Raw genomic sequence first — 25,279 nt, 5'->3', positions numbered from 1 at the left:
AACAATTGATATGAAACCTCTTCTTTTGCAGGCCAAAGTTGCATCCTTTTCTGTGCTTAACACCTAAGGTGCGGCAGCAAATGAAAACCACAAACACTGCATGTGGATGCAATTCACTGGAATCATGGATTCCTTTTGGACTATCAGAAATCTCCAGAGTAAGGGTTTTTCAAAAATAGCTTTATTTCACCATTTGTTTTTACCTGATTGCTCTATGCTTTCGTTATACAGTTGTGTGTTGCATCACAACAATTTGGTCAACGGCGAACTGCACATATCATATATGATGGTGGTCCCATAAGATTAGAATACCGTATTTTTATCGTACCTTTTCTATGTTTAGTTATGTTTAGATACACAAATACTCTGCCTTGTATTACAACTACCGACAGTATTCAGTATGGTCACGTGTTGTACAGGTTTGTAGGGCCTAGGAACAACATGCGTAGGTGTGTAGTAGGCTATACCACTTGGGTTTAAGTACACTTTATGATGTTTGCACAATGATGAAATCAACTAATGATGCAGTTCTCAAAACGTATCGCTATTACTGACACATGACTATCTGGAGCGGGTTCCAGGCTTACGAGAGGCCTGACTGCTGACTCTGCAGTGACTCAATGATGAAATCTCTTTCAGTGCTTTTGTAGCTACCCAGCCTCTGGACACTTCCAATGATGCCCCTTTCTCTGCTAAGCAGTGTAGTCCTCCATTGTCAGCAACCATTACTGGAAGGTTCTTCCTTAGACTGTACAGGATCAAAATCTGCTCCCATGCCCAACCCAGGGCATTCACCATCTAGTTTACTTGTAATTCCCAGTAAAACTCGCCTCTCAGCCTCTACTCAGAGGGTAATGGTTCTACTGTATACTGAAACCGGAGGTACTGAAGCCACAGATATTGAACTGAATTCAGTTTAAAAAAACCACACACACACATACATCATGAAACAAATTCACAGAATATATGTTCCCTATCATAACTTTGTTATCAAAGAATTATTCTGAGAAAATTCCAATTAATACCATTCAACACACACGCAAAAATCAAAGCACTCAATGTACAAAACCCTACAGTGCATCACTGCATAGGTATACATATTTCAGAAGACCAAGCTACTAGAGTTGAAGTCTCTTAAATGTACGAAATTACTGATAACCTGTGCTGGTTTCTACAACTAAACTTTGCTACCATGTTTCCATGTGGCGTTTCACCATGACGCTCATAACACACACACTCACGATCATTCCACACGTTTGTGATACGCCTCCTCCGTGCCAGGATGCAGAATGCTGTTCAGAACACAAAGTGGTAGGAAACAGTTCCTGCTTAAGAGAGATTTAAGTTTCTACATATCTAGGATGGCTGAAGCATTTGCAAGGTTTGGACTGACTCCTACCTGATTGATGGTCTTTTCCATCTGTACCAAGCCCAGGTTGGGTAGCGTGTTTTTTATAAAGTCAACTATGGTTTCTAGGTTTTCATGCTGCAGAATCAAGGGCTTATGGCTTCCCAACAGACTTAAAGCCACTTTAAATATGACCTCTGTTCCCTGAAGAAAAATCATATCTGAGAAAACACAGAAATGCAGAAAGTTAAACCAGACCAGTTTCTCACACAATACCATTCCATTGCCTTTTCCACACATCACAGAGCAGGAGGATGGGAGACATAGCCCCACATTGCAAACTTTATTTCATTTTTAAGAGCCTGGTATCTCAGATAGTGTTGTCAAGACAGTACTGCAAATAAAAGTACATAAACATTAAAAATTATGTTTTACTCTGAAAATAAAATTCAAACATGCTTAAAAGTTAAACTGGGAAAGGGAAAAAGGTTTTATTATTCTATTTTTCCAGGAATGCTCCTGGGTTTTAAAGGAGATACTAAAACATGTTTTTATGGGTCAAGCTAAAAGATTTTTACAGATAAAGCATCAGAAATTAAGATAGAGTAAGTAAAAAAGTGTCCCTGTTTCCTCTGTTTTGAAATAAGGAATAGAATTCAAAGATCTTTAAAAACTGTAAAACAGCTGTACAACTGCAAAAGTACATTGTTAAATACAAGTTTACTGATGTTTAACATGATAATGGAATAAAGAACATTTTTCCCTCTGAGGGAGTTCAAAGAACTCCGTCAAGGTTACTTTCTAGTTCTGGCCATATTTCGTTCTTAGACTGGCTGGCAAATGGATACAATTTCTATACAGACTGCAGAGTAAGAGGGAGGGCAGCACTGGCCAAGGCAACCGGCTGAGCAGCAAGCCCAGCCCCATCTCCCCTTCCTCATAGAGTTGAAGCCGCTGGGGAAAAAAAGAGTCAAATGTCCTGGGGTTAAAGCAGAGCCACGATAACTAATTATTGGGTGACTAAACTGAGGCAAGTTACCTAATAACTAGAATAATAATATAAGAACAAAACATTTTAAAACTCAGAGTAGAAATATAATTAGAGGTAAGTGTCAGTATTTCTTTTCTCTCTTTCTTTTGGCTGAAAGATAACGGAAGAGAGAAAGAAGCTGTAAATTTCATCAAATCAAGGACAGCAAAAGCAGGTGAGAGGAAGAACCTTGCAGGATGCCTCTCAAGATGGTTAATATGATAACATTTAAAAGCCATGAAGAAACAGAAAAGCAAAGACTGGGTGCTGCTGTGCAAATGGGAAACTGAATCCCTGTAGTTTCTGAACAAAGCACAGGGAGAGATGACAGATCTACAGGCCCGCTGGCTGGGATAGCCCCCAAGATCCTCTGTGACCATCACAAAACCCTTGATTAACCACGTGAGCTGAGATGGGTGCAGCCCTAAGCCGCATGCCAGTGCTGAGATCAGCCTGCTTCTCCCACCCAGCTCAGGGCCCACACTCTTTCCACAAACATCACAACTACTGATGGCTCAAGGTGGCCACAGGAAAGTGGGAAAGATGAATCCTTCACTTCCTTCTTAAGTCTGGTTGTTGAGGCTGGGAAGACATACTAGAGAACTGTGTCTTTGAAATCTGAGCTTTTCAGGGTAAGTGTAACATATACCAAGGCAGGCCAATTGAAGAATATTCCTCTGAAATATCTGGTTTATAAAATATAGTCTACCCATATAATCTCCCACTACAGAAAATAAAAAGATCTAAAATACTATAACAAAAATGTATTTTTAAACAGAAATGACATTTCCAGAAACAAAACTCTAAAGTAAATCTGAAGTTTCAGTGGTTTAGACAGTAAGACTTCCTAGACCTCCTTTCAATACATGAACATTTATAGCTGAACAAAAATTGAGGGCATCTTTCAGAACAAAAATCAAGACCTTTTCTGCAGGGATCCTGGGGAAAGGCTTTCCCTACCACACCAGTGATTTTCTATAGCTTGATCTCTTTACTCTCAGAGGGACGAGTGCCTTAAATTAGGTACAATACCACATCTACACCAATTAAAATGAACGATTACTGGGAAACTTTTGTAAGCACAACCAAATACACAATCCAAATCAGTGGTCTCTTTAGGTTAACAGCAGATCTTCTGAGATTTATTAGGATCTTGGTTTTTCATAATAAATCAACTTAGTAAGTGCTTCCTATGATTCCAAACGGAGACTTTCCTGGAAAGGAAAGGAAAGGAAAGGAAAGGAAATTTGGAGGTGAGGGGGTGGTGTATGTGTTTTAAAGTCTCTTTATTGATATGTTAAAAAAATTAAGACACAGCCCTGGGCATATGATTTATTTTATTAAATCTGTTTGTATTTAATGTAATTAAAAAATAAATGTTCTTTCCTAATGCTATTCACAACATCTGAAGAGAACTCTGCTGAGTACCTTCTACTTTAACTTGATGAGCATCCATTGAGCATCTAATACACGCCAGGCACTGTGTTAGGCTCTGGGGATCAAGCCATGAGCAAAGGACAAAGCACACGCTGCAGAGACACCAAGGAGTTCTGGTTCGGTAGAGTTATGCCCAGGGTGTTACGAGAACAAAGAGGAAAGAAAAGGCCCACGGAAAGGTGACTGCTTGAAGAACCAATGAAAATTTCCTAGGTCAGAACTCGGGGATTAATACTCTGAATGAAAGGAAAAGAGGGTGTCAATACAGCGAGGTGTGCAGGAGCCTGAAAAACAGTCTGGCTGGCAAGGCAGGGCCACTGGTTGTGCAGGGCAGGTGGGCAAATAGGGGCAGGCAGGTCCAGATCACCAGGGGCCTCTGCCCCAGCCAAGCAATTCTAACTTCCCCCGGAGCACCGCAGGAGTCACTGAATGCTTTTTGTTCCTTTCCTCACTAGGTCAGTGCACTGCTAAGGAGATGATGTTAATGAGATGCAGGTTACGGGTAGGATCCCTGCAAGGACTAGTTAGTGTCAGAGGAAGGCCACCTTTGGAGACTACGCTGACTGATTCCTGCCAGAGACTCCAGAGACTCCCAAATGCCTGCTGCCAGAGATGCTCCACTCACCACTACTCCTCCCATTCAAAGCGTCCATCCCTCCAAGGCCTGAGAAAGCTCAGCCCCAGAAGCTTCTGTGAGACAGGGGAGGTCTTAAATCGGGAGATCATTTGGGTGCACAAAGCAGGAATGTGCTTGAAGAGTTGAAGGAAGGACCGCAGGAAGCTTTACTTGGGAGGAAGGGCCTCCTAAATTTGTCTGATGACACTTGGGGGCAACATCTACATCCTTTAAAGAATTTGTACTGTTTTTTGGCTTTGGAAATTTTTTAAATTACATCTAATTTTAAAACAATAGTAAAGAAAAATGTTACCTATAAACCCACTGCCCCAAACCAATTATTTTTATTTTGCCTGTCTTCTAGTATCCTTATACATTTACGTTCTAGAATTAAAAAACAAAACAAACAAACAAACAAAAAACAATAACTCTCCTTATTGAAGAGTGAGCAAATGTCCTGCATCTGAAAACCTCCCTAGGAGAAAGTGAACCGCTGGAGCCCCCCGCCCCCCAGCACAGTGCGGCACTAGCCTAGCTCACAATACTGTAGCCCACAACCTTTCAGTGGGACTTTTCTCGTGCCTCTTCCTTCTCTCCTCTCCTTTTTCAAGCCACCTAGAAACAGGCAAGAGGTTTTATCAGGCAGGAAATAAAGAGGAATCTTAAATTCAGCTGACTCTACTACTTTGCACTGTATTCACTGAGAACAACACGAAGGAACTACTTTTCTTTGAGGACATTTCAGCAACTCTCTTATTGCGTTACTGTGTATTGGAACTCTATTTGAAACTAAACTTCATGATCTCAAAGTGCAATCTTCCTGTGTGAGCTTACACTGCATCTCTTTTCCAGCCACCTTTGTCTTTGTCAAGGCTGAGCCTTCTCAACTTTCTCCTGGAAGGCTGCAGCCCTCCAGCTGTGGCTCCCGTACATTCTATGAGTAATGGGTAAAGGGGACGCTGAAGGCAGATGACAGTGCTGTGCAGAACAACAGCATAAACAGACTGAACACACACTCATCATCACGCGGCATCATGTTACCTGAATAGCCGGAGATTTTCCTGGCCACAGAAACAATCTTGTTTTCAGTCTATTTTCATCCTAAAGCCTCTCTGAAGCCTTCACTATATTGCAGGTGGTTTCTGTGTTTTTTGCCAAACCCTTAATTTTTATATTCCACCTCCTCCCTCATCTATGTGGCAGCACGTCCTATAGAAAAACATCAGGGGCTGAAAATTAGCCAGGCATGGTGGCGGGCGCCTGTAGTCCCAGTTACTCAGGAGGCTGAGGCAGAAGAAGGGCCTGAACCCGGGAGGCGGAGCTTGAAGTGAGCTGAGATCGTGCCACTGCACTCCAGCCTGGGGAACAGAGTGAGACTCCGTCTCCCAAAAAAAAAAAAAAAATCAGGGGCTGAACACTGTAGCCTCCTGCTCCTTCAGGAGCAAGCCAGGTCCTGTTTTTTAGATTTTCTTTTTTCCCCCAAACGTAGACGTGATGAGAAAGTGCATAGAGCAAGCGTCTCTCCCAGGGCCCTGCTGCACTCAAACTAGGAAAAGACAGAAAGGGGCTACTGACATTATGTGACACCAGGCAGAAGAACTGCCATTCAGCAAGGTGTGAGTACCGTGTGAAGGTTAAGGCACACACATCACTGGCAGCTGCCCCTCCGAGGAGCAGATACATACTGAATGCCAGATAACCTATTAACTAATATACGAGCTATGCTGGTGCAAACTGAAATATTTTACTTATATATATATTAGTGAACAGTCAACAAAGGTCTATGTGTTTTTAGAGTTTATCCAGACTTAAAGGCTTATAATGAAATGGGCCCTAGGCCAAAAAAGACTATAGTGTCTGAATGGCAGGCTTTGAAATATAAAACTAAGCTATCTCCATCACTGTTCTCTAAGTCATCAGTGCTAAAAATTGAAATGGTTTGTAAAAACCTATCTTTTCTGTTTTTAAGTACTGAAAGATGGGATGGACTGTTGGGGGTGGGGGGAAAGCAGTTCTTGCAAAGTGACATCACAACCCAGTGCAGCCTGGAGATCCCACTTCCTGCCTCTAATCCCAGGAGCCCTTGGCCAGGTGGACAACGACCCACTTAGCACAGCAGGAGTCTGTGGGATCTGGGAATGATGTAGACACTGGCATCTCTATGTATAATGTTTATGAAACGCCAAGTCTCACCACTGCCTACTAAGTCTACAGAAAAATATCTTACCTTTACAGGCTGCAGCTTTGATTTATGAAATCATTAGAGTGAGCTTCAGAGAGCTTCGAATTACTCTGCAACAGAAGGGCTATCATTTCCAAAGTGGAGTTTGCTTGTTTGTTAATGTCATTTACGAGCCGAAGGAAAAATTTCTCTTCCAGAGCCCCAGAACTTTCTGCAAGCAGCAGCTCCAGTGCCTGGGGCCCCATGGCAGGGATGACTCAGGGATAACCCCTCAGCCCCTCTAGTCTGTGGTCAGCCCGGTTGCCTTGGTAGAATTTTCTTCACTAACCAAGTAATTTAATGCCTGAGCTGTTTACAAACCATTAACAAACAGCGCTCCCTCCTCCCCATTTCCATTCTCACTCCTCTTCATGACCCCATATGAAAATCATAGCTAAAATGTGGAGAAAATGTAAGGAAGGTGGATTAATAATTTTCTTTTAATTCCCAGGGTTAGAAAAGTCAAAAACATAGAAGTTATTGGCAAGAAAGCTTAAAGCCTAGAGCTTGAGATTTTAGTTTCTGTACTAAGCACACAATTTTGAGGCTTTTAGTTATTTTTTTTTTTTTTAAACTATGGTATAAACCTTCATGAAATCTCACTAAAGATATGCTTAACCAGGAGACAGCTTTTTGTATCTATTTTAATTTAGTGATTTTATTTTTTCAGGGACAGAAAAGAAAGAACATGAATTCTTACAGTAAAGCAAAATGGGAAACTCTTTAAAGGTTCTTGTAGATAGAAGTGAATAATAAAAATCTAGTATTTTGGGGGAAAGGAAAAAAGAGAAGGGTAAATGCCCACTTATATTAAAAAGCAAATTTTAGGATTTCTAGAATTTGGATATTTAAGATGTTTACCCAAAGCATGCCTGAAGTAGTACCAATGTCTTTGAACACTTCCCTTAAGATGCTCTCTAATCCTAAAAACAAATTTTTTAAAGATCACATGTTTTTAAGCTGTCAAGTGATGCTTAAAAACACTTGACATATAATAACTATCTTTTTTTAGTAACCTCCTCCTTTACAAGAAAAAAAAATCTGAATTGTCAAAAAATATCACTTTTATTCTGAAGGAGGGAAAACAAACTGTGCCCGAACTGACAGTGCTCACAACATTCCACTCGGTTCCTGATGTCCACGTGGACAGCCCTATCCCTGCGTATGAAGGCAGGTTGAAGGCTTTGTGTATGAACACCCACCTAACTTTGACAATGTTCTCAAAAGGTAAATCAAGAATATAAAGGCAGGTTTTACACATGAACCACCTAAGGTTAATAGCGGGGCACGGGAGTGGCAGTGGCTGTGACACGTGGGCGCAGGGGCAGGAGGCCTTCGTGAGGTGTCAAGGCTGAGGCGGGAGGGCGAGCCATCCACAAGGAGGTGTTACTCAAGGTCCGGACACTGATCCCCAAGAGAGTGACTTGGGAGAAAATGTAGAGCCAAGGACAGGGCAAGAAGAGAAAGGGGAGGAGGCGATGCCAAGGGAATCTAGAAAGATCCCAGAGGCCCACGGTCAGCATCAATCAACACTCACAACCCAGAGCAGCTGAGGAAGGCAATTCATGAGAAATACACACCTGCGGCTCCTCAGCCAAGTCCTCCAAATGTCTGCTCTAGGGAGAGCCTCATGGTGAGGGGCTCAGATCCACATCCCACAAGATGAAGGCATCTAGGGAAGCCCCGTGGATTATCAGAAGTTAAGGAGGACTCCAAAGTCACAAAACCCACCCCTGACTAATCTTAGACTAAACAATACCCTGTTCTGGTAAGAGCTACAGGTATAAAAATAAGAATCACCACGGAGAGACAGGAAATGTTTCCCCTCTAATAAGAGAAGGCTGGTTCTGGCAAACAGATTTACTAATGCTCACCAAAGACTCTGGCTACGAATCCCAGCGGGAACTGTGAGGCAAACATGGTGAGGAACCAGGGGGCGGCGTAGAGGCTGGGGCCGATTTCGTGCTCCTCCAGGTGATTGTAGAGGTCTCTGTGGTAATCATGAAGCAACCTTGAGAGCTGGTACATCTGGATCTGCAGGAAGACGGCCAACGGGGCTGAGAATTAGGGATCTGCCATAGCGATAAAGTTATGCCTACTGCTCACAGGGTGGGTGTGAGAGAAGACTTACTAGAACTTCCAACATTCTATTTGGCTTGTGATCCACTGAGCTTAGCTACTAATTCATCCAACAAGTGCTTCCCGAGTGCCCGCTGATGCCAGGCACTGGCTGGGTGTAGGCCCAGGACGCTAACACTGGGTTTTCTTCTGCCACTTCCTTTTTATTGTTCCCTTGTATTCCTTGGCTAAGAAGATCTAAACATCTGTCTTGTGCAAACATTTCATAAATTCTCCTACAAATACACACTCTTTGCAAAACTCAAGCCCGGAGGAATTAGAAATAAGAAGCCAGTCTCTTCACTAAGACTGAATTAGGGGCATTTTATGATTCCGTAGGAATCCACTGTACATGTTCACTCAGCAAATTCCCTCTGGACCCCTGAAATTACTCAATAGGCAGGACAACCATAATTTATTTTGGTGTATAACATATGGAATATCCAGATCCCTGGCAAGTTAAAACAAGAAGACAAGTGTGCGTCTTAAGATGAAATAAAAACTTTTTCCAACTAAAGTGGATCCAACTTCACAGAATGACATGATTCTGGCAGAAAGCTCATGCCAGTTCCTAGCAGTGCCACCAAGAGTTACAGGCTCACAGAGGTCCAAGAGCCAGCCCAGATCTGAGCAGTCCCATGGCCTAAGCCTAAAGAAACAATAACCTACAGAGGGTCAGAATCCTGCTAAGATCCACCAAGTTGGGTATGTCCTGTCTAAACTGAGAAAAAGAAAATAAAACCGTTTTCAGAGGCTCAGATAATATAATCCCATAAGCACCAGCTATGGCTCTCCCGTATCGAAGACAATCTAATCAACCAAAGCCACCAGCCCCAATAGAGTTGTGTGTTACATAAATTATAGAAAATTCAAAAATTCCACTGCCTGGTGACCGCTGTCTTTAAAGTTAATAAAGGGAATGCAGGAAGAACCTCACGGTACGGATGGAAAGTGTTATGTGGTCAAAATCTTTCAGTGAATGAGTTGACTTCCTTCTATGGTGTTTGCATTCATGTGGTCCATGTTCACAGATCAAGGTGAAAAGATTTTGAATCACATAATTTGGTACTCTCAAAGTAAGTCCTTGGCTCTAACGTATTCCCTCCCAGGATACTTTCTAAAGCTCCGAAGGCACAGTATCTTACTGGTAGTAAATGAACATATCAACACGTGCTGCAACATTTAGGAATATTCCTGAAGCAGGATCCAGAGTTTTCCCTCTGACAGGCAGCAAGAGCAGCACATGGTACCTGGAATACGCTACTACGTTTGGTTTTCTCTGACAGAACTATTCATTCAACAAATACTTATGGGGTGCCTACTTCAACCCAGGCACTGTTTCAGAAACTAGGGACTTGGCTCCAAGACCCATAAAAGATCCCTTCCCTCTCCTAAAGTTCACATGCTTTGGAAAATCAGAAAATAGACAGGTAGATGATTCTGGAAACAAGATCATTTCTGGCAGTGGCTGTGTTGTGCAAAAGAAATGAGCCAGGGTAATGCGATGTAGTGTGCCCAGGGTGGAAGTGGGGAACACAACATCAGGGTAGTCAGAATGAGCTTCTCCCAGGATGCGATATTTGAGCTGAACCTGAGATGACAAGGGTGGGGGTGAGGCAGAGGAAGAGCAGATGCAGAGGCTGGGAGGTGGTAGTGAAATCATCTCATGGTTGATGGGGGTAAGAGGGAAGGCCCTAGAGTCAGAGAGGCCTGGGTTTCCAGTCCAGCTCTGACACTTGCTAGCTGTGTGACTGGGACCAATTTATAATCTCTTGGAGCCTCCGTTTTCCAATCTACAAACTGAAACAATGAACAGTGTCTGCCTGTTATGTTATTAGAGGGAAGTGCAGATGAAGCGCTTGGAATAACACCTAGCACAGAGTCCTTTATCAGCAGTGACAGCTATTACAATGTTACCCGCCGGTGAAAAAGTTCCTGAGGCATATCTGAAGAGGGATAAGAAACACTCTTAGCATTTGGTTGTATTAAAGACATAAGGAACGCTCTATACCTGTAAAATAATCATGTCTGGCCGATACTGTTTCCGCAGCCCCACGTCAAACATCAGAAACTTGAGCATTTTAAACGCCTCTTCCTCGCTCATATGAAGAAGCAAAATGCCTGCTACAAAGCTGAGACCTTGGCAATATCCTACTTCCTGGTCTAGAAGTGAGTAGGCCTTCAAAATGTTGTACAGCGACAGCTGTCCTGCTCCAAGCTGGGCAGAGAAGTATGGGTGTGTAGGAAAGGTTCGCCCTGTGAAAAGAATACATATTAGTTGTAATAATAAAAACAAAAAAAAGAAAGCCTATCGAAACAGAAATCCAATGTGCTTCAGATTAAGCAGCAAAATCTTTAGAAGCTGGATCATAATAGCAATCAGTCTTCACCACTTCCTCTGCAAACAAGGTCGACCAGTTGTTCCTGGAATAATGCTTTCAATTAAAAATCAGCAATTATTCATGGTTGGTTTATTTCTTTTTTTGGTGGAGGTACAGGTGAAAGTAATTAGAACTACCGTCGGTCCTGCAAATAGCTGAACTTCAATCGAAAAAAGAAAACCGTTGGCCAGGCACGGTGGCTCATGCCTGTAATCCCAGCACTTTGGGAGGCCGAGGCGGGAGGATCACCTGAGGTCAGGAGTTCGAGACCAGCCTGCCCAACATGGCGAAACCCTGTCTCTACTAAAAATACAAACAATTAGCCAGGCATGGTGGCGGGTACCTGTAATTCCAGCTACTCGGGAGGCTGAGGCAGGAGAATCGCTTGAACCTGGGAGGCAGAGATGGCAGTGAGCTGAGATCACGCCATTGCACTACAGCCTGGGCGACAAGAGCGCAACTCCGTCTCAAAAAAAAAAAAAACCAAAAAAACTGTTAATCCTCTCAACCTCTATTCTCAAGAGGAACACACACAGTTCTTCCTCCCCACCGCTGCACCCCGTGCCCACCCCAATCCCAGCATCATCTACATGCAGCTAAAAGGCCTTGCCTTGCTACAAACACTCTCTGGGTCTGCTTTTCCCAGACTACACATATTATGCCTGCAAATGCTTCACACCACATGCATATCTCTGAACTTTCAAACCATAGGCAGTGTTTTGAAACAGCCTGAGGAGCAGCAGGTGTTTTCTTTTCACAAAAGTTACCTTCCAAAAAGAGTTCAAAAAAAAAAAAAAAGGCTCTCAACATCATGATTATTTTCACAAAAAACTGGTATTCATATAGGTCTTAAAGGACTTCTTTTGTCCAGGAGGCTTTTGTAGCTGATACTTGTCAAGTTCCTCTTCCCCTCCTCTGGAACGTGACTGATGGGAGTGCCTGTTTCCAGGGAGCAGAGAAGTACTTGAAACGATTAAGAGAAGAAAGGTCTGGAGCCAGGCAGCTGGCAGCCAGGGCCAAGCGTGGGCCCAGGCGAGAATTATGAACCTGCTTGGATCAGCCAAGGCAAAAGGTGCATCTGGGTCACATGTTAATTGTTCATTGCAACTACTTGGTCTCAGCACAGGGAGGAACATACTTTCATGGGCTTTTCCTCAGCTTCCTGAGAAAGAGTTTCATCAGTCCAGATGTGTTATCTGAACTTGATTCAAGAGGAAGGCAACAGTCCCCTAACCACTGTCCTGATTTCTCGTTCTGTATTCACTTCCTGCCTCCTCTACCTCTTCCCCCAACAAATCTCCCTGATATACCCTGCACAAGTCACCTTGCTGCTAGTAAGCAATCCATAGCTCCCCAGTGCTCAAAGAACAAATGTTCCACTCTGTTAGCCTGGAGCTCCGTGCACTCACCTCCTCACCCACCCTCCCAGCTTTATCTTCTACTCCAAGGCTTAGCCTAGGCACTAGAAGCGGGGGCTCCTGGGGTCTCTGACCCCTCTGGGTTGTGTGCAGAAGTGTGTGTGTGTGTGTGTGTGTGTGTGTGTAAGTAGAACAATCGGTAGCAGCACATGCAACTGAACTGGAATGTGAACCCCATGCAGGATGTAACAGTTTCTAGCAGCCACATTAGAAAGTAACAGGTGAAGTTAATTTTAATTAGATATTTTATTAAACCCAACATATACGAAATATTATCACGTCAACATAATCAATATCAAAGTACTGAGACATTATGCATTCTTTTTTCATGGCAAGTCTTTGAAATCCAGTGTGTTCTTTACATGGACAGCACATCTCAATTTGGAGCAGCCACATCTCAAGTGCTTAATAGCCACATATGGCTTCTGCACTGGGCAACACCAGTGTATTGATTTCCTCATAGTCTCAAAAATATCCATGATCTCTTTCATTCCATTACCCTTGCCAGCTTGGTTTCCAAGAAGATGGAGCACTTCCCCACCTCTGCATTTTTGCTGATGCTCCTGTCCCATCCTGAATGGACCCCCTCCCCTCTGGTATCAAATAGGTGCTGGTAGCAAAAGATGCAGGAGTCATGTGGCATAAAGGAACACAGGGAAGATTTAGTTATTTTGAATTTGATCTGTCAGTGTTATCATTTTAGCTAATCAGATACCCTCTCATGTTAGCAAACTACCTCACACAGAAACCAGAGCCCACACTAATTGACCCTGCTTGTAAAGTGGCTATTTCTTATTTAAGCCTCACAACATCCCTAAGGGTGTGGGCCTAGCAGGCTGAGGAGTGACCTATGCTAACTGGCACTTAAGAGTGGTCAGATGGTGGGGGCAGAGCTGGTTTCATGTGTGTGTTCTGTGCAGTCACACTGGCTCTGTGCTTAGAAGGACCTCGCACAAGGCTTCATGCTCTGTTGTCTCTGTCTTGAAATTCCTAATAATCTTTCAAGAAGGGGTTCTGCATTTTCATCTTGCAACAGGCCCTGCAAATTATGTACCAATTTAGGGGGGGGGCAGCTCCCTAAGCAGCTTCCAGAAATAGCTACAGCCACCTTCCTCCCAACCTTGCTACCGAGTGGTACGTTATGAGAAAGCAAACCTCGGGCCAAATTCTGCCAAACCTATGACCTTTACCAGCAAGCTGACAGGCAACAGGAACCACATAGGGCTTCTCACAGGCTCTGCACTCAGGCCTCCAACAAGCACTTCTCAAGAAAGGTTCAACCAGAGGAGGGCACCGTGGCAGTCTAATGGCAGAGCCAGGCCACCCATAGTCAGGTCACACAGACGGAGTGTGGGGACCCAGGCCCGACAGGCACTGGCCTCAAGTTCTGCTCCAGAGTCCCTGGTGCCAGGGTTTGGATGCCTTTCTCATCAACCACAGCTCTGTAAAAAGTTACAGGTAGTAGTACCCCTTATGCTAAGAACAACTCTCTGATGTGCATTTATTTGAATGGCATTTGAAGTAAGTACAAAATGGCCTCTGGCACATGAAGCTCAGAATGGACTACCTAGCTTCTCTGAACCTTAGCTTCCTCTTTAAAAAAGGGGCAGAACACATAGTTTGCAGAGTGGAGAGTACGTGTACAATGCCTAAGGCAAATGGTTGCTATGAATGGTGTTCAATAATGGGCAATAATCTTCAGATATACCACACACATTATAAAAACCCAGTTTCCAAACAAGAGGACAAAAGGGCACACTTGTGACAGTTCTGTAGCACAAATGCAAAATAAGTTACATTTAAGGTAAAGGAACAACTTTGCAGAGCCGTTACTAAACTATAACATTGCACATAAGCCGGAAATCTCGCTTTCTGACAGCCTTCCAGAGGCAAGGAAAAGTTTTGTCTAAGCAACTAATTTTCACAAAATGTGGAACTCACAGACAGGTAGAACTGAAAGCTGAATTCCAAATAATAATAATCACCACCACCACCTAGATTCAGCAAAACACCTGTACACCCCACACTTCCAAATCTCTTGTTATTACCTAAACTGGTCAAGGCTTCCAGGGTGCAGTTTCAGAAACTGTCATTGATTTTCTTCATGCAGAAAACCTGTCCTGCACGAACCTGGCCAAGCTAAAACACATCTTCCAGTGTGTTCTATGAGACTCCCAAATGCAATTTCCTGTCCCACCCATACAGCAAGACAGGCCTCTGAGTTCACTATCAGGCTGGGGAATAGCCGTGAGTCTCTGGCCTTCAGCTCCTGACTAGCGGTTAAGCAGGACAACTGCACCCATCTGACTTTGTAACACAGTCCATGTTTTACACCAAATTCTATTGGGGTAGACATTGTTTTCCTGTTTTACATTCTTCCAGGTCAATAGTTCTAAATGTTTGGTCAGTCTGAGGAGCCCTGGAGGTCTCTGAGCTGCTTTTAGGGGTCCATGAGGTCCTCCTCCCACTTTTCCAACTATAGATCTGTGCAAGGTCAGCTTTTTGTTTATATGCTTCAAATAACAAGCACAACAGAATGAATGAAGCAAATAAAATTCAGCAGATTCTATTAAATCAGACATTAAAGAGATTTTTTTAAATGTAAAAACAATGTCACACTTCTAACTAATTTTATTTTGGAAAACAGTCATTTTTTACAATTTTTTATATGTACAAGTTTATTATTGCTATGTAAAAATAAACAGGAATCAAATAAATACTAATCTCAGTTTTAATTAATTGCGAATTTGGTAAATATTGATAGGAATTATCCATGGAAACAAAAGCTCTCTGGGCTACTCAATAATTTTCAAAGTGAATGGCATCCTTCCATCAAAGTTTGGGTAAGGCTATTCTAGACTAACACGACAACTCACCCACATTCATGAGTAAACACCAAGTAAAGAGGGAGAGGTGGGTCACGTGAGTAGAGTGGATGAGTGGGATCAAAAGCATTTCCTGGACAATCCACATTCGTATAATCCAGTGTTGAGCACTGCAGCCTTCCAGCTCCCATTTAGGAATTACTAAGCTAGCACTGATGGCATTCCACAAAGACCAACCATATGGTGTTCACCTGCAGCAGTGGGCCAGAGCCGTGGGCAGAGCACCCCTGAGAACAGCCCCTCGCACCCAATTCAAGGCACCTTAACTATGAGCAAAAGACTGTTTACTGTTTGTTGCATTTGTTCACAGTTTGTGAACAGATTCTAGACTGAAGCTCTGCCTCAAGAAGACAGGACAGAAGGCCGCACACCCCATAGGAGAAGCACGCTAGCTCGGGAAGATGCCAGCTCAGGGAAAGCTAATTTCTGCCAACCTCGAGGGAAGCCAGGTAAAACTATGCAATCCTTCCTATAAATGCTTCAGGATACGAGGCCTGCCTCTTTAAACTGCATTTTACAACTTACCACAAAGCAGAGAAGTGCAGGTCCTTTACATTTTTCTGTAAAGCAGACTACCTTCATATACAAAATGAGAAGGGGATAGTTAAGTGGAGAGGGTCAAACATGAGCGTTAAAAAACCTCTTTATTAATATTAGAAAGACATTCAATGTGTCTTGTGAATCTAAGTGGAGAAATATGCCAGAAAGGCCTATAAGATGATCCACAATTCTAACATATTTCTAAATAACCTAATACTTCCTTTTCATGAAGTGCTCCACAAACTAAGTGTTCCTATGGAATTCTGTTCATCTAAGGGATGTTCTTCCAGGATGAATCTTTTCCTTCTTTATCACTTGGAGGGGGAAGAGCCTTCACCCCGCAATTTTCAGGCAGCAATCCTATCAGGATCATCTGGGGGCTTCTTAAACCTGCACATCCCAGGCATCAGAAATTCTCAATAAGCAGCAGGTCAAGGACGGTGACCTCAGGAATGTGTTTTTCACAAACCCGTCAGGAGATCTTGCAGGTGGTCCCTGTACGGTGCTGTGAGAAACCCCACCCCATCTCAGAGTGTCCTGCCTTACTCTATTCAGAGCCCATCTGACTGCATTTTCAGCGAGACCCCTGATATCTCGGCTCTGTTTACCATGCGGCAGCTGCTACAAAAGGCCAGAGGTCTCTTGCAGCAAACACGGGGCCACCCACAAAGCTAGTCAGTCTCATGATGGCTCTGCACAGTTGACTAACAAGTTTCTTTCTTTTGCTCTTTTCTCCAGGGACTGGTACTGGCAAACCAGCAATCTGACACTGACCCTCTAACTCCTCTGCAGAAGAGAAACCCTACAACCTAATGATCTCTAAGATTCCTTCCTGGATGAAGACCTGGGATACTAACATCATCGCACATTGTTGCATTTAGCTCTGAGCAGAATTTGAAATGAGACACTGAAGATAACAAACACCCTTTGTAACCCTCAGATTTTTAAGTCACGTGGTTATCAGGTGCCCAGTGTCAATCTTCCCACTAGAATGTGTGCTTCCCAGAGTACAGGGGATCACCCTGAATGGCAGTTAGGAGATTAAGGGAGAGTTCTTCTAGGAGCAGATTGTTTTGGGGAAGCACTTGAATGAGCTCCCACCGGCTCTGTGAGCCCAACTCCATGACCAGTGACATCGAGTTGGTAGCTGAAAATGGGGGATGGGGGGAGTAGTTGCACAATGGAAATCTGCAAACACTGAATACCAAGGGCTTCCTCTGAGGGGTGAGAGGAGCTGCTTATTAAACATTTGCCAGCACCACCGACTGACCTGAAGGAGGCGGGAAGATTCCAGACCTCTGTGAAAGGAAATCATACCCCACTTTATTCTTTCCTTTTATCACCCACATTTCGTTATCTCACTTTGGACTTAAAGTGTGTATTTAGAATGACCAAATAAATACGATCCCACGATGTGTTCCTGATAAGATCAGAGACAATGGCTCACTCTTCGGAATAATGTGTGTGACTGGTGGTGCAAGAATTCACTGGGCTCCTGAACTGTGATTGTTCAACTGACCTTCATAGAGCAATGTCCCCAACTGGACAGACAGGTGCGTGACGTAACAAGACTGCTGAATGTTACATTCTAGGTCCCTTGCTGTCTTTTGCCATGAAGGTTTTTCGTTTCTCACACAGGACTTCAACTTAAAGATGGAAGAGAACGCAGTGGTCCCCGCCAGCACCCCTGCTAGTAATGAGCAGCTCCATCTGCCCCTCAAAGTGCACAATGCTGCTCTGTGTGTCCAGGCCAAGTGAGGCAGCCCACCGCCTGGGAGAGGAAAAGGGGACGCACTCCCCTTTGCCCGTTTGCACTTGGTCATCTTCAATACTCTCAACTGATTCCTCCCTTTTGGAGGTTCTCCTATTTCTCATCTTTCATGGATTCTAAAAAATCCAACTGTTCTCCTACTTCTCATCTTTTATGGATTCTAAAAAATTGGATTATAGTTTATTTTCTTCTGGACACCAGGCAGGCTTTATACACTTAGTCGAAGCAAACAATCAACATGACAGCTCTGCTGCTGGACCCGTGACCCACACGTGTGGTCTGGACACACGCTTAGCCTCTCACGGCAGCACAGGCATGCCAAACATGTCTGGTCTCCCTGATGGAGGATCTCTAGAAGCCCACCAAAAAACGGCACTTCTGGTCACCAAAAGATCATCAGACTCCTGCAGGGATTATAAACTGTGCCACCCCCTTACTGACCCATAATATGCAGATTAATAAAACTACAGCCATTGATGTGGGGGAGATTAGGTGCATTCTTGCTTCCGCTTTCTGATCTAATGGAGCTCCTGGGTTTCTGGGCCTGTTAGTGTTCTTTCAGCTGAAGCCCTCCCATCATGGGAGAGGCCGCACGCCTCACTGGGGAATGCAGCTGATGGCTGGAAAGTGTTCTAGGCTGGGATGCTAGGGAGGGAGCAGATGATGTGAAGCCTGAAGGGGGTCCCCCAGGAATTTCCCAGTGTCACTGTCAGCCCCCAGTGTGGTCAGGATGACAGTGTGAGTCCCAGACAGAAGGTAGGATGCTGGGCAGTCCGTGTTGTCTACCCAGGATAGGGAGTCAGAGAATTAGAGAAGAAAAAAGTGGCAATTGTCTAAGGGCTGAACAAATGGATGCAGATGGGTGGGGCAGGCGCGTGACCCAAGGCTTCAAGAATAATGTGATGAGTATCATCTGCTAAGCTGAGAGCAGCTGCCTCTGGCTGGTGTGATCTACCCCAAAGGAACAGGATTCCACCAAAGCAGGGGTGGGGAGAGTTGTGTTGGGATAGAGTGGGCAGAGCCAAGAAACACAGAAGCAGCATGGTGCCCTAGAAGGAACGTGGTATGGAGACTGAGGAGACCTGGGTTCCAGAACTTTCTGGCACTGAGTCACTCGCAGTGTGGGCAGAGAACTCAAGCTCTCTAGGGCTCAGTCACGAAGTAATTCGTGGACGGAAAACTCAAGCTCTCGAGGGCTCATTCATCCCCTCTAAGCTGGAAATAACGGCACGTGCCCAATTTCACATAGGGTGTGTAAAGATGAGATCTGACAAAGGTTGAGAAAATATTTCACACACTATGGAACGCTTCCCAGCCATAAGGCCTATTATTCTTACTCTTTGGAGGAAAACACATTGTCAAAAAAACCAAACCAAACCAAACCAAAACAAAAAACCTGTTTAGACTAAAAGCCAATTTCAGAAAGTATAGCAAGAGGCAGGAAAACAAACACCCATGAAAATTCAAAATATATCCAACCAACCATTCTGTTCTTCTGGCCAGAATACGAAAGTCACTTTTTAAGGAAAACTGAAATACAGATTTGATTTTGCTCTATACTACACACCTTCACTGGGCCTTGCGGTAGCCATGGTGTAGACTAAACAGAAAGTGTAGACTAAACAACTGACTTGGCCACAGCACAACTTTGGGTGAGAGGAGAGGGGGAGGTAACGGGTAGAGTCTGGAGAAGCTTCTGAGGCAGGCCTCGGGTGGAGTCAGCTGGGCAGGGAGGGCACCTGGGACTCCACTGCCGGGTCTGGGCCAACCCCAGTTTCTCCATTCCAGTGGGGAGAGGAGACTGAACCCGGGGGGTCCCTGGAAACAGCCTGCAGAGACACACAGAGGTGACCTGGAAAACGTATTGCTGCACACGCAGTTCCTCTCAGGCCCTCGGGAAGTATGTGGATGGCATCCAAACTGGAGGCCAGGCGAGGATGGAAAAGAGTGGGGAAGAGACAGGGGGTCAGCACTGTCAGGGACAGGGGCAGCAGAGGGAGAGGGGAGAGGGTGGGGGAGAGGCAGGGATGGAGAGGACTTGAATGCAGCCAGCCCTGCCAGTGGACAGGAAAGGCCAAATCCTGGGCTCCCACAGACCTCACGCCAGCTCGGGGAAGGCTGCCTGAGCCCTGCAGGGGAGACCGTGGTGGTGCTCAGGCACACACAGTGCCCTGGGAGCGCACAGTCACGCCAAGGCCCTTGTGCTGATCTGGACTCTTCTTTTCCTTCTGTAGAAAAGTGACGACATCTGAGCAACAAAAAGCAGGGGCTGATTGTGCGCGTGGAAGAATGAGGGGATACTGCAGGGTAATGAAGAGAAGAAGGCGACTGAATCCAGGAGGAGAAACACCTTCCCGTTCCTCCTCCCAGCCTGTGAGCAAGTGTGGGGAGCAGGGCTGTCTGCACTCCCTCCCTTTCAGCCTCCTACCCTGAGCCTATTTCTCACTTTGTTTCACATGATAGGAACATGATGGCATTTCCTGTTACTCACCATGTCAGCAAATGCAGCTACTGCTAATTCACAAAACTGCTTTCATCAGGGTCAGGGGGCCAAATGGGCCCCAGCTCCACCAAGCCATTGCCTTGGCCAGCCATTGCACAGCAACACGGGGCTCCTGGGTCCAGAGGGTCCCAGGGAAACACAGTGACAGTGGGTTCAGTTCCTGCCACTTCCCCTCGGTTGACTTTGTGACCATGGTCAACATGTGACCTCAGTTTCTTCATTTCTTAGAGAGGGTGCAGGCCACCTTCCCAGGGCTGTTGTGAGGGCCCATGAGATGGCAGGGCTAGTGCAGTGTCTCATACTCTGAATCTCAAACAGATTCTTTGAACATCTGCTCTGTGACAGCCACTGTCCTAGGAGCCGAGAGTATAATGGCCAAACAGCCCCAGCCCAGTTCACAGAGGGCTGCATCCTACAAGGGAGAAAGGCAGTAAAAAGTCACTGCTGTATACTAAGGACAGGTCGGGGAGGTGAAGTAAGAAGAATAGGTTCCGCTAAGAGTTGAATTACCATTCGACCCTTCAATACCATTACTGAGTATATACTCAAAGCAAAATAAATCATCCTACCAAAAAGATACATGTACTCACGCGTTCATGACAGCACTATTCACAATTGCAAAGACATGGAATCAACCCAGGTGCCCATCAACAGTGAACCGGACAAAGAAAATGTGATAGACACCATGGAGTACTCTGCAGCCATAAAAAGGGACAAAACCACGTCCTTTGCAGCAAGGAACATGGATGCAGCTGGAGGCCATTATCCTAAGCAAACTAATGCAGAAACAGAAAGCAAGCACCACATGTTCTCACTTAGAAGTGAGAGCTGAACACTGGGTACACATGGACATAAAGATGAGAACAGACACCGGGGACTCCTAGACAGGGAGGAAGGGAGGGAGGGAGGCGGGCAAGGGTTGAAAAACTACCTGTTGGGTACTATGCTTGGTTCCTGGGTGACAAGTTCAATCATACTCCAATCCTAAGCATCATACAATACACCTTTGTAAGAAACCTGCACACACACTCTTGGAATCTAAAATAAAAGTCGAAAAAAAGTGCAGTTTCCAAAGTCATACTGATTAGCGGCAAATTGGCTGTGTCACTTTCAGCAAGTTACATAACCTCTCTGCTTTTATTTTCTCAACTCTAAAGAGAAACAGAACAACATATACCTGATCATGTTGTAAGGATTAAAGAAAGGAGTTTAAGTCCCTTTGCACAACATTCAACAAGGTGAAGTTAGGCACCAGCAGTGATGATAATAAGCAGATAACAGTGATGATGAGAAATGTGATACGCACCATGGGGAGAGTGTGGGGTGCTACAAGGGGCTTAGCAGGACACCTCATCCAGTCTTGAGGTGGGAGAGGAGACCACAGTCAGGGACAGTTTCTCAGAGATGACATTTAAGCTAAAGAATAAGCTTAAGGGTTATGAAATTAACATTTAAGGCTAGCCATGTGGCTTGAGAGGAAAGGACTTCATACTGCCTGATGCAGCCACTGCAGGGCCCCAAAGCACTGAGTGCTCTGTGGAGCCTTCAGCAGCAGCAGCTGCAACCAGAACAGGTATTCTGGAAGCAGGGCCACGTGCTCGAAAAGCAGCAGGGCCAAACTCCCGCCACATCGAGCCAGCTTACCACCAGTAGAAACAGCAGCCTGGGTGACAGGTAGCAGGCAAACAGGACCGCATTGCCACCTGACCCTGTGCATGGCCACTGACAAGTCAGGAGGGCTCTCTGTGCATCATAATCACACGCCAGTTCAACAAGTTCTTCACAGTGGCAACTGCAAATCTATCCAATACAGTCATCCCTTGGCATCCACGGGGGATAGGTTGTAGGAGTCCCCACAGATACGAAAATCCACGGTGCTCAAGGCCCTTCTATAAGATGGTGTCATGTTTGCATATAACCTGTGCACATCCTCCCATACACTTTTTTTTTTTTTTTTTTTTGAGATGGAGTCTTGCTCTGTCGCCCAGGCTGGAGTGCAGTGGCACGATCTTGGCTCACTGCAAGCTCCGCCTCCCGGGTTCACGCCATTCTCCTGCCTCAGGCTCCCGAATAGCTGGGACCACAGGTGCCTGCCACCACGCCTGGCTAATTTTTTTGTATTTTTAGTAGAGACAGGGTTTCACCGTGTTAGCCAGGATGCTCTCGCTCTCCTGACCTCGTGATCCACCTGCCTCGGCCTCCCAAAGTGCTGGGATTATAGGTGTGAGTCGCCGCGCCCAGCCACATCCTCCCACATACTTTAAATCATCTCTAGATTACTTATAACACCTAATACAACGTAAATCCTACATAGACAGTTACTATATTTTAAAATCTATATTATTGTTTAGTTTTCATTGATTTTTCTTCCCAAATACTTTCCATCTGAGGTTGGTTGAGTCCCCAAATTCAGAACCCATAGATATGGAAGGCTGATTGTACATTGTTCCCATCTTCATATTTTATAAATTATTCAAGAGACAAGGTGCCACCCAGTTTCCAAAATAAAATCATCTAAGGCACACACACAAACTGCTTTCTACAGTTTTTCTGATGAATTCTGTTTGTAAGTAGTAAAAACGAGGGAGTGGCTCCTGTAATTAAACCAAGCCTCAGTTCTGAACATCCATACGTTTTCCCGGATGTTCCTTCAGTTGACTATAAAAACTCCTATCAATATTTGAGTTACTGGACTGAGCCACAATTATGACTGCAGCTTTAATGAACACCCTCCCTTCACGCCAAGCAAAGTTAACAAGCTACCCAGTGAAAATACAGAGATTTTTATATGCTTGAAGACGACATTTGTGATTACCCTAGGGCTTTTTAAATTAAAAGTCTCAGTAGTAAATTTTGATTGCTAAACCTAAAGGCAGGTCAATAAATAACTTAGACACTCTCTTCAGATTTTTCATGTGAGTGAAACTTCCATTGTCATCTCCAATCGATGGCACAGACTTACCAAGGTCAATAAGAATTGCATGCTGCTGGGAAGTCAACTGCTTTAAGAGTTCTTTGTATGGCACATCCTTTGGCTGCTGTTTGCTGGGAAACTGGTGTTTAAGGTGGAATTGCTCAGCTAGAAATTTCCAAATTTCACCTCGGTGATGACGTGGCACACCTTTAAAAGGGGGAAAAGATATGGAGATAATTTATGCACAGAATACAACTTAATAATAAAAATGAATTGTGTTTCATGTTCCATTTATCCAAATTCACGTTCCCCTTTTTTTTTCTGAGACAGAGTCTGGTTTTGTCATCCAAGCTGGAGTTCAGAGGCACACTCACATCTCACTGCAGCCTCAACCACCTGGGCTCGAATGATCCTCCCACCTCAGCTCCCGAGTAGCTGAAATCATAGGTGCCCACCACCATGCCTGGCTAATTTTTTATTTTTGTAGAGACAGGGTCTCACTATGCTGTCCAGGCTTGTCTCAAACTCCTGACTGCTCAAGGGATACTCCTGCCTCAGCCTCCAAAGTCCTGGGATTACAGGGATAAGCCATCGTGTCTGGCCACTAGTTTCATTATTAATTAACAGCATAGGAACAGAAAGGAGGCAACTAAAACTTTGTCCTATTTGCTTCTTCCCCTACTTCCACCCCCTATTCTCCCCTCACTTCCTTGCCCCTCCCTCCTTTCTTCTCACTTCTCAAATGTGTTATCATGTTCTGACCCTGTCAGACTCTGCAAGGAATAAAGAATATGACCTGAGCTCCAACCTGGTGCCAATTAATGACATTCTAGGGAAATAAGGCCAAGTATGAAAAACTGTCATGTAAGATGTGATCTCAGAAACAAGAGAGAAACAAAAGGAAGTAGAGCTCAGATGAAAGATAAGCTGGCTCTTTTTTTTTTTTTTTTAATTATACTTTAAGTTCTAGGGTACATGTGCACAACATGTAGGTTTGTTACATATGTATACATGTGCCATGTTGGTGTGCTGCACCCATTAACTCGTCATTTACATTAGGTGTATCTCCCGTTATCCCTTCCCCCTCCCCTGACCCCACGACAGGCCCCAGTGTGTGCCGTTCCCTTCCCTGTGTCCAAGTGTTCTCACTGTTCAATTCCCACCTATGAGTGAGAACATGCGGTGTTTGGTTTTCTGTCCTTGCAATTGTTTGCTCATTTCGAACTGAGCAATCAGTTTGAACCAAGCCTTAAGGACGAGGGAAAAGGAAGAGAAAAGTGCAACCAGAGAGAAGGAACCGAGAGTGATTCAGTTTGCTTCATGCACAAACGTGCACGTGGAAGAGAGCAGCTGGCAAGAAGGCTGGAAAGGTTATTGTCAGAGACAAAATTGACCACACGAAACCTGCGTGTTTGGTAGCCCCAGGGAACCATGCATGTTTCTGAGCTGAGGTGGAGTAAGCTAATCATAGCTGAGATTCTGGAATTCTGATGAGGCTTCTTTCTGCAAGATAAGCTGCAAGAAGGGCCCAGAGGCTGGGTAGGAAGTGACTGCATAGATGTTGCCATGTGAGCATCCAACAAAGCTCTAAAAGCAGAAAATGTCCAAGAGCCTCTACCTAATGCTTTATATGTTATTAATTTGAATACTCACAGTGATTGAAAATGTCTAAAACTTTAAAAAGTTCTCTTAAAGTCAAGGATGTTATTTAGGGCAAACCTAATTTTAAAAGGTGACAGTTTTGAACCAGAATTCTTTAGCTCATTACTCAGCTATTACAAGGCCAAAAAGGTAGAAATGGGGAGAGCAAGAAGACTGAAGAATAAAATGCCAAGTCTTTCTCGTCTCTTGGGAGAAAGGAAGCCTCCGAGTTAGGCATTGATCTTTCTTTCCATCCGGGAAAAAAAGTGGCCGCTTTGTACCCTGCCCTGCCACTCAAACAGCCTGCCCAGGAGGACGGTTTCTCTGGTTTCCGTCTCTGGCCACCTTTGGGAGAAGTTTCTGCTCTGGCAAGGTAGCAGCAGATAGCACTTACTGCAAGGCCACTATGCACCATCACCATTCCACGCACATTACGTATATTGGTCATATCATCCT

General features: G+C 44.6%; 1 protein-coding gene across 5 annotated transcripts in view; it reads right to left on the bottom strand.

Moving 5' to 3' along the window:
• Window positions 1-25,279, bottom strand: part of TBC1D1 (TBC1 domain family member 1) — a 247,528-nt gene that overhangs the window by 12,228 nt on the left and 210,021 nt on the right. For 2 of the 5 annotated variants that reach the window (XM_025385040.1, XM_025385041.1), the window contains 4 exons: window positions 23,231-23,389; window positions 10,782-11,026; window positions 8,527-8,686; window positions 1,400-1,569 (listed from right to left, as the gene is read on the bottom strand). In XM_025385040.1, the coding sequence (XP_025240825.1) occupies window positions 1,400-1,569; window positions 8,527-8,686; window positions 10,782-11,026; window positions 23,231-23,389 (734 nt within the window). Of the gene's footprint in view, window positions 1-1,399; window positions 1,570-6,658; window positions 6,805-8,526; window positions 8,687-10,781; window positions 11,027-15,979; window positions 16,559-23,230; window positions 23,390-25,279 lie in introns of those variants that run through there. The other 3 variants (XM_025385043.1, XM_025385042.1, XM_025385045.1) reach the window with 3 other exon arrangements.

The sequence above is a fragment of the Theropithecus gelada genome, chromosome 5, assembly GCF_003255815.1.
Source record: "Theropithecus gelada isolate Dixy chromosome 5, Tgel_1.0, whole genome shotgun sequence".
Lineage (NCBI taxonomy): Eukaryota > Metazoa > Chordata > Mammalia > Primates > Cercopithecidae > Theropithecus > Theropithecus gelada.
Note: the sequence above shows the minus strand (reverse complement) of the source record. Positions and strands in the feature narration are given on the sequence as shown.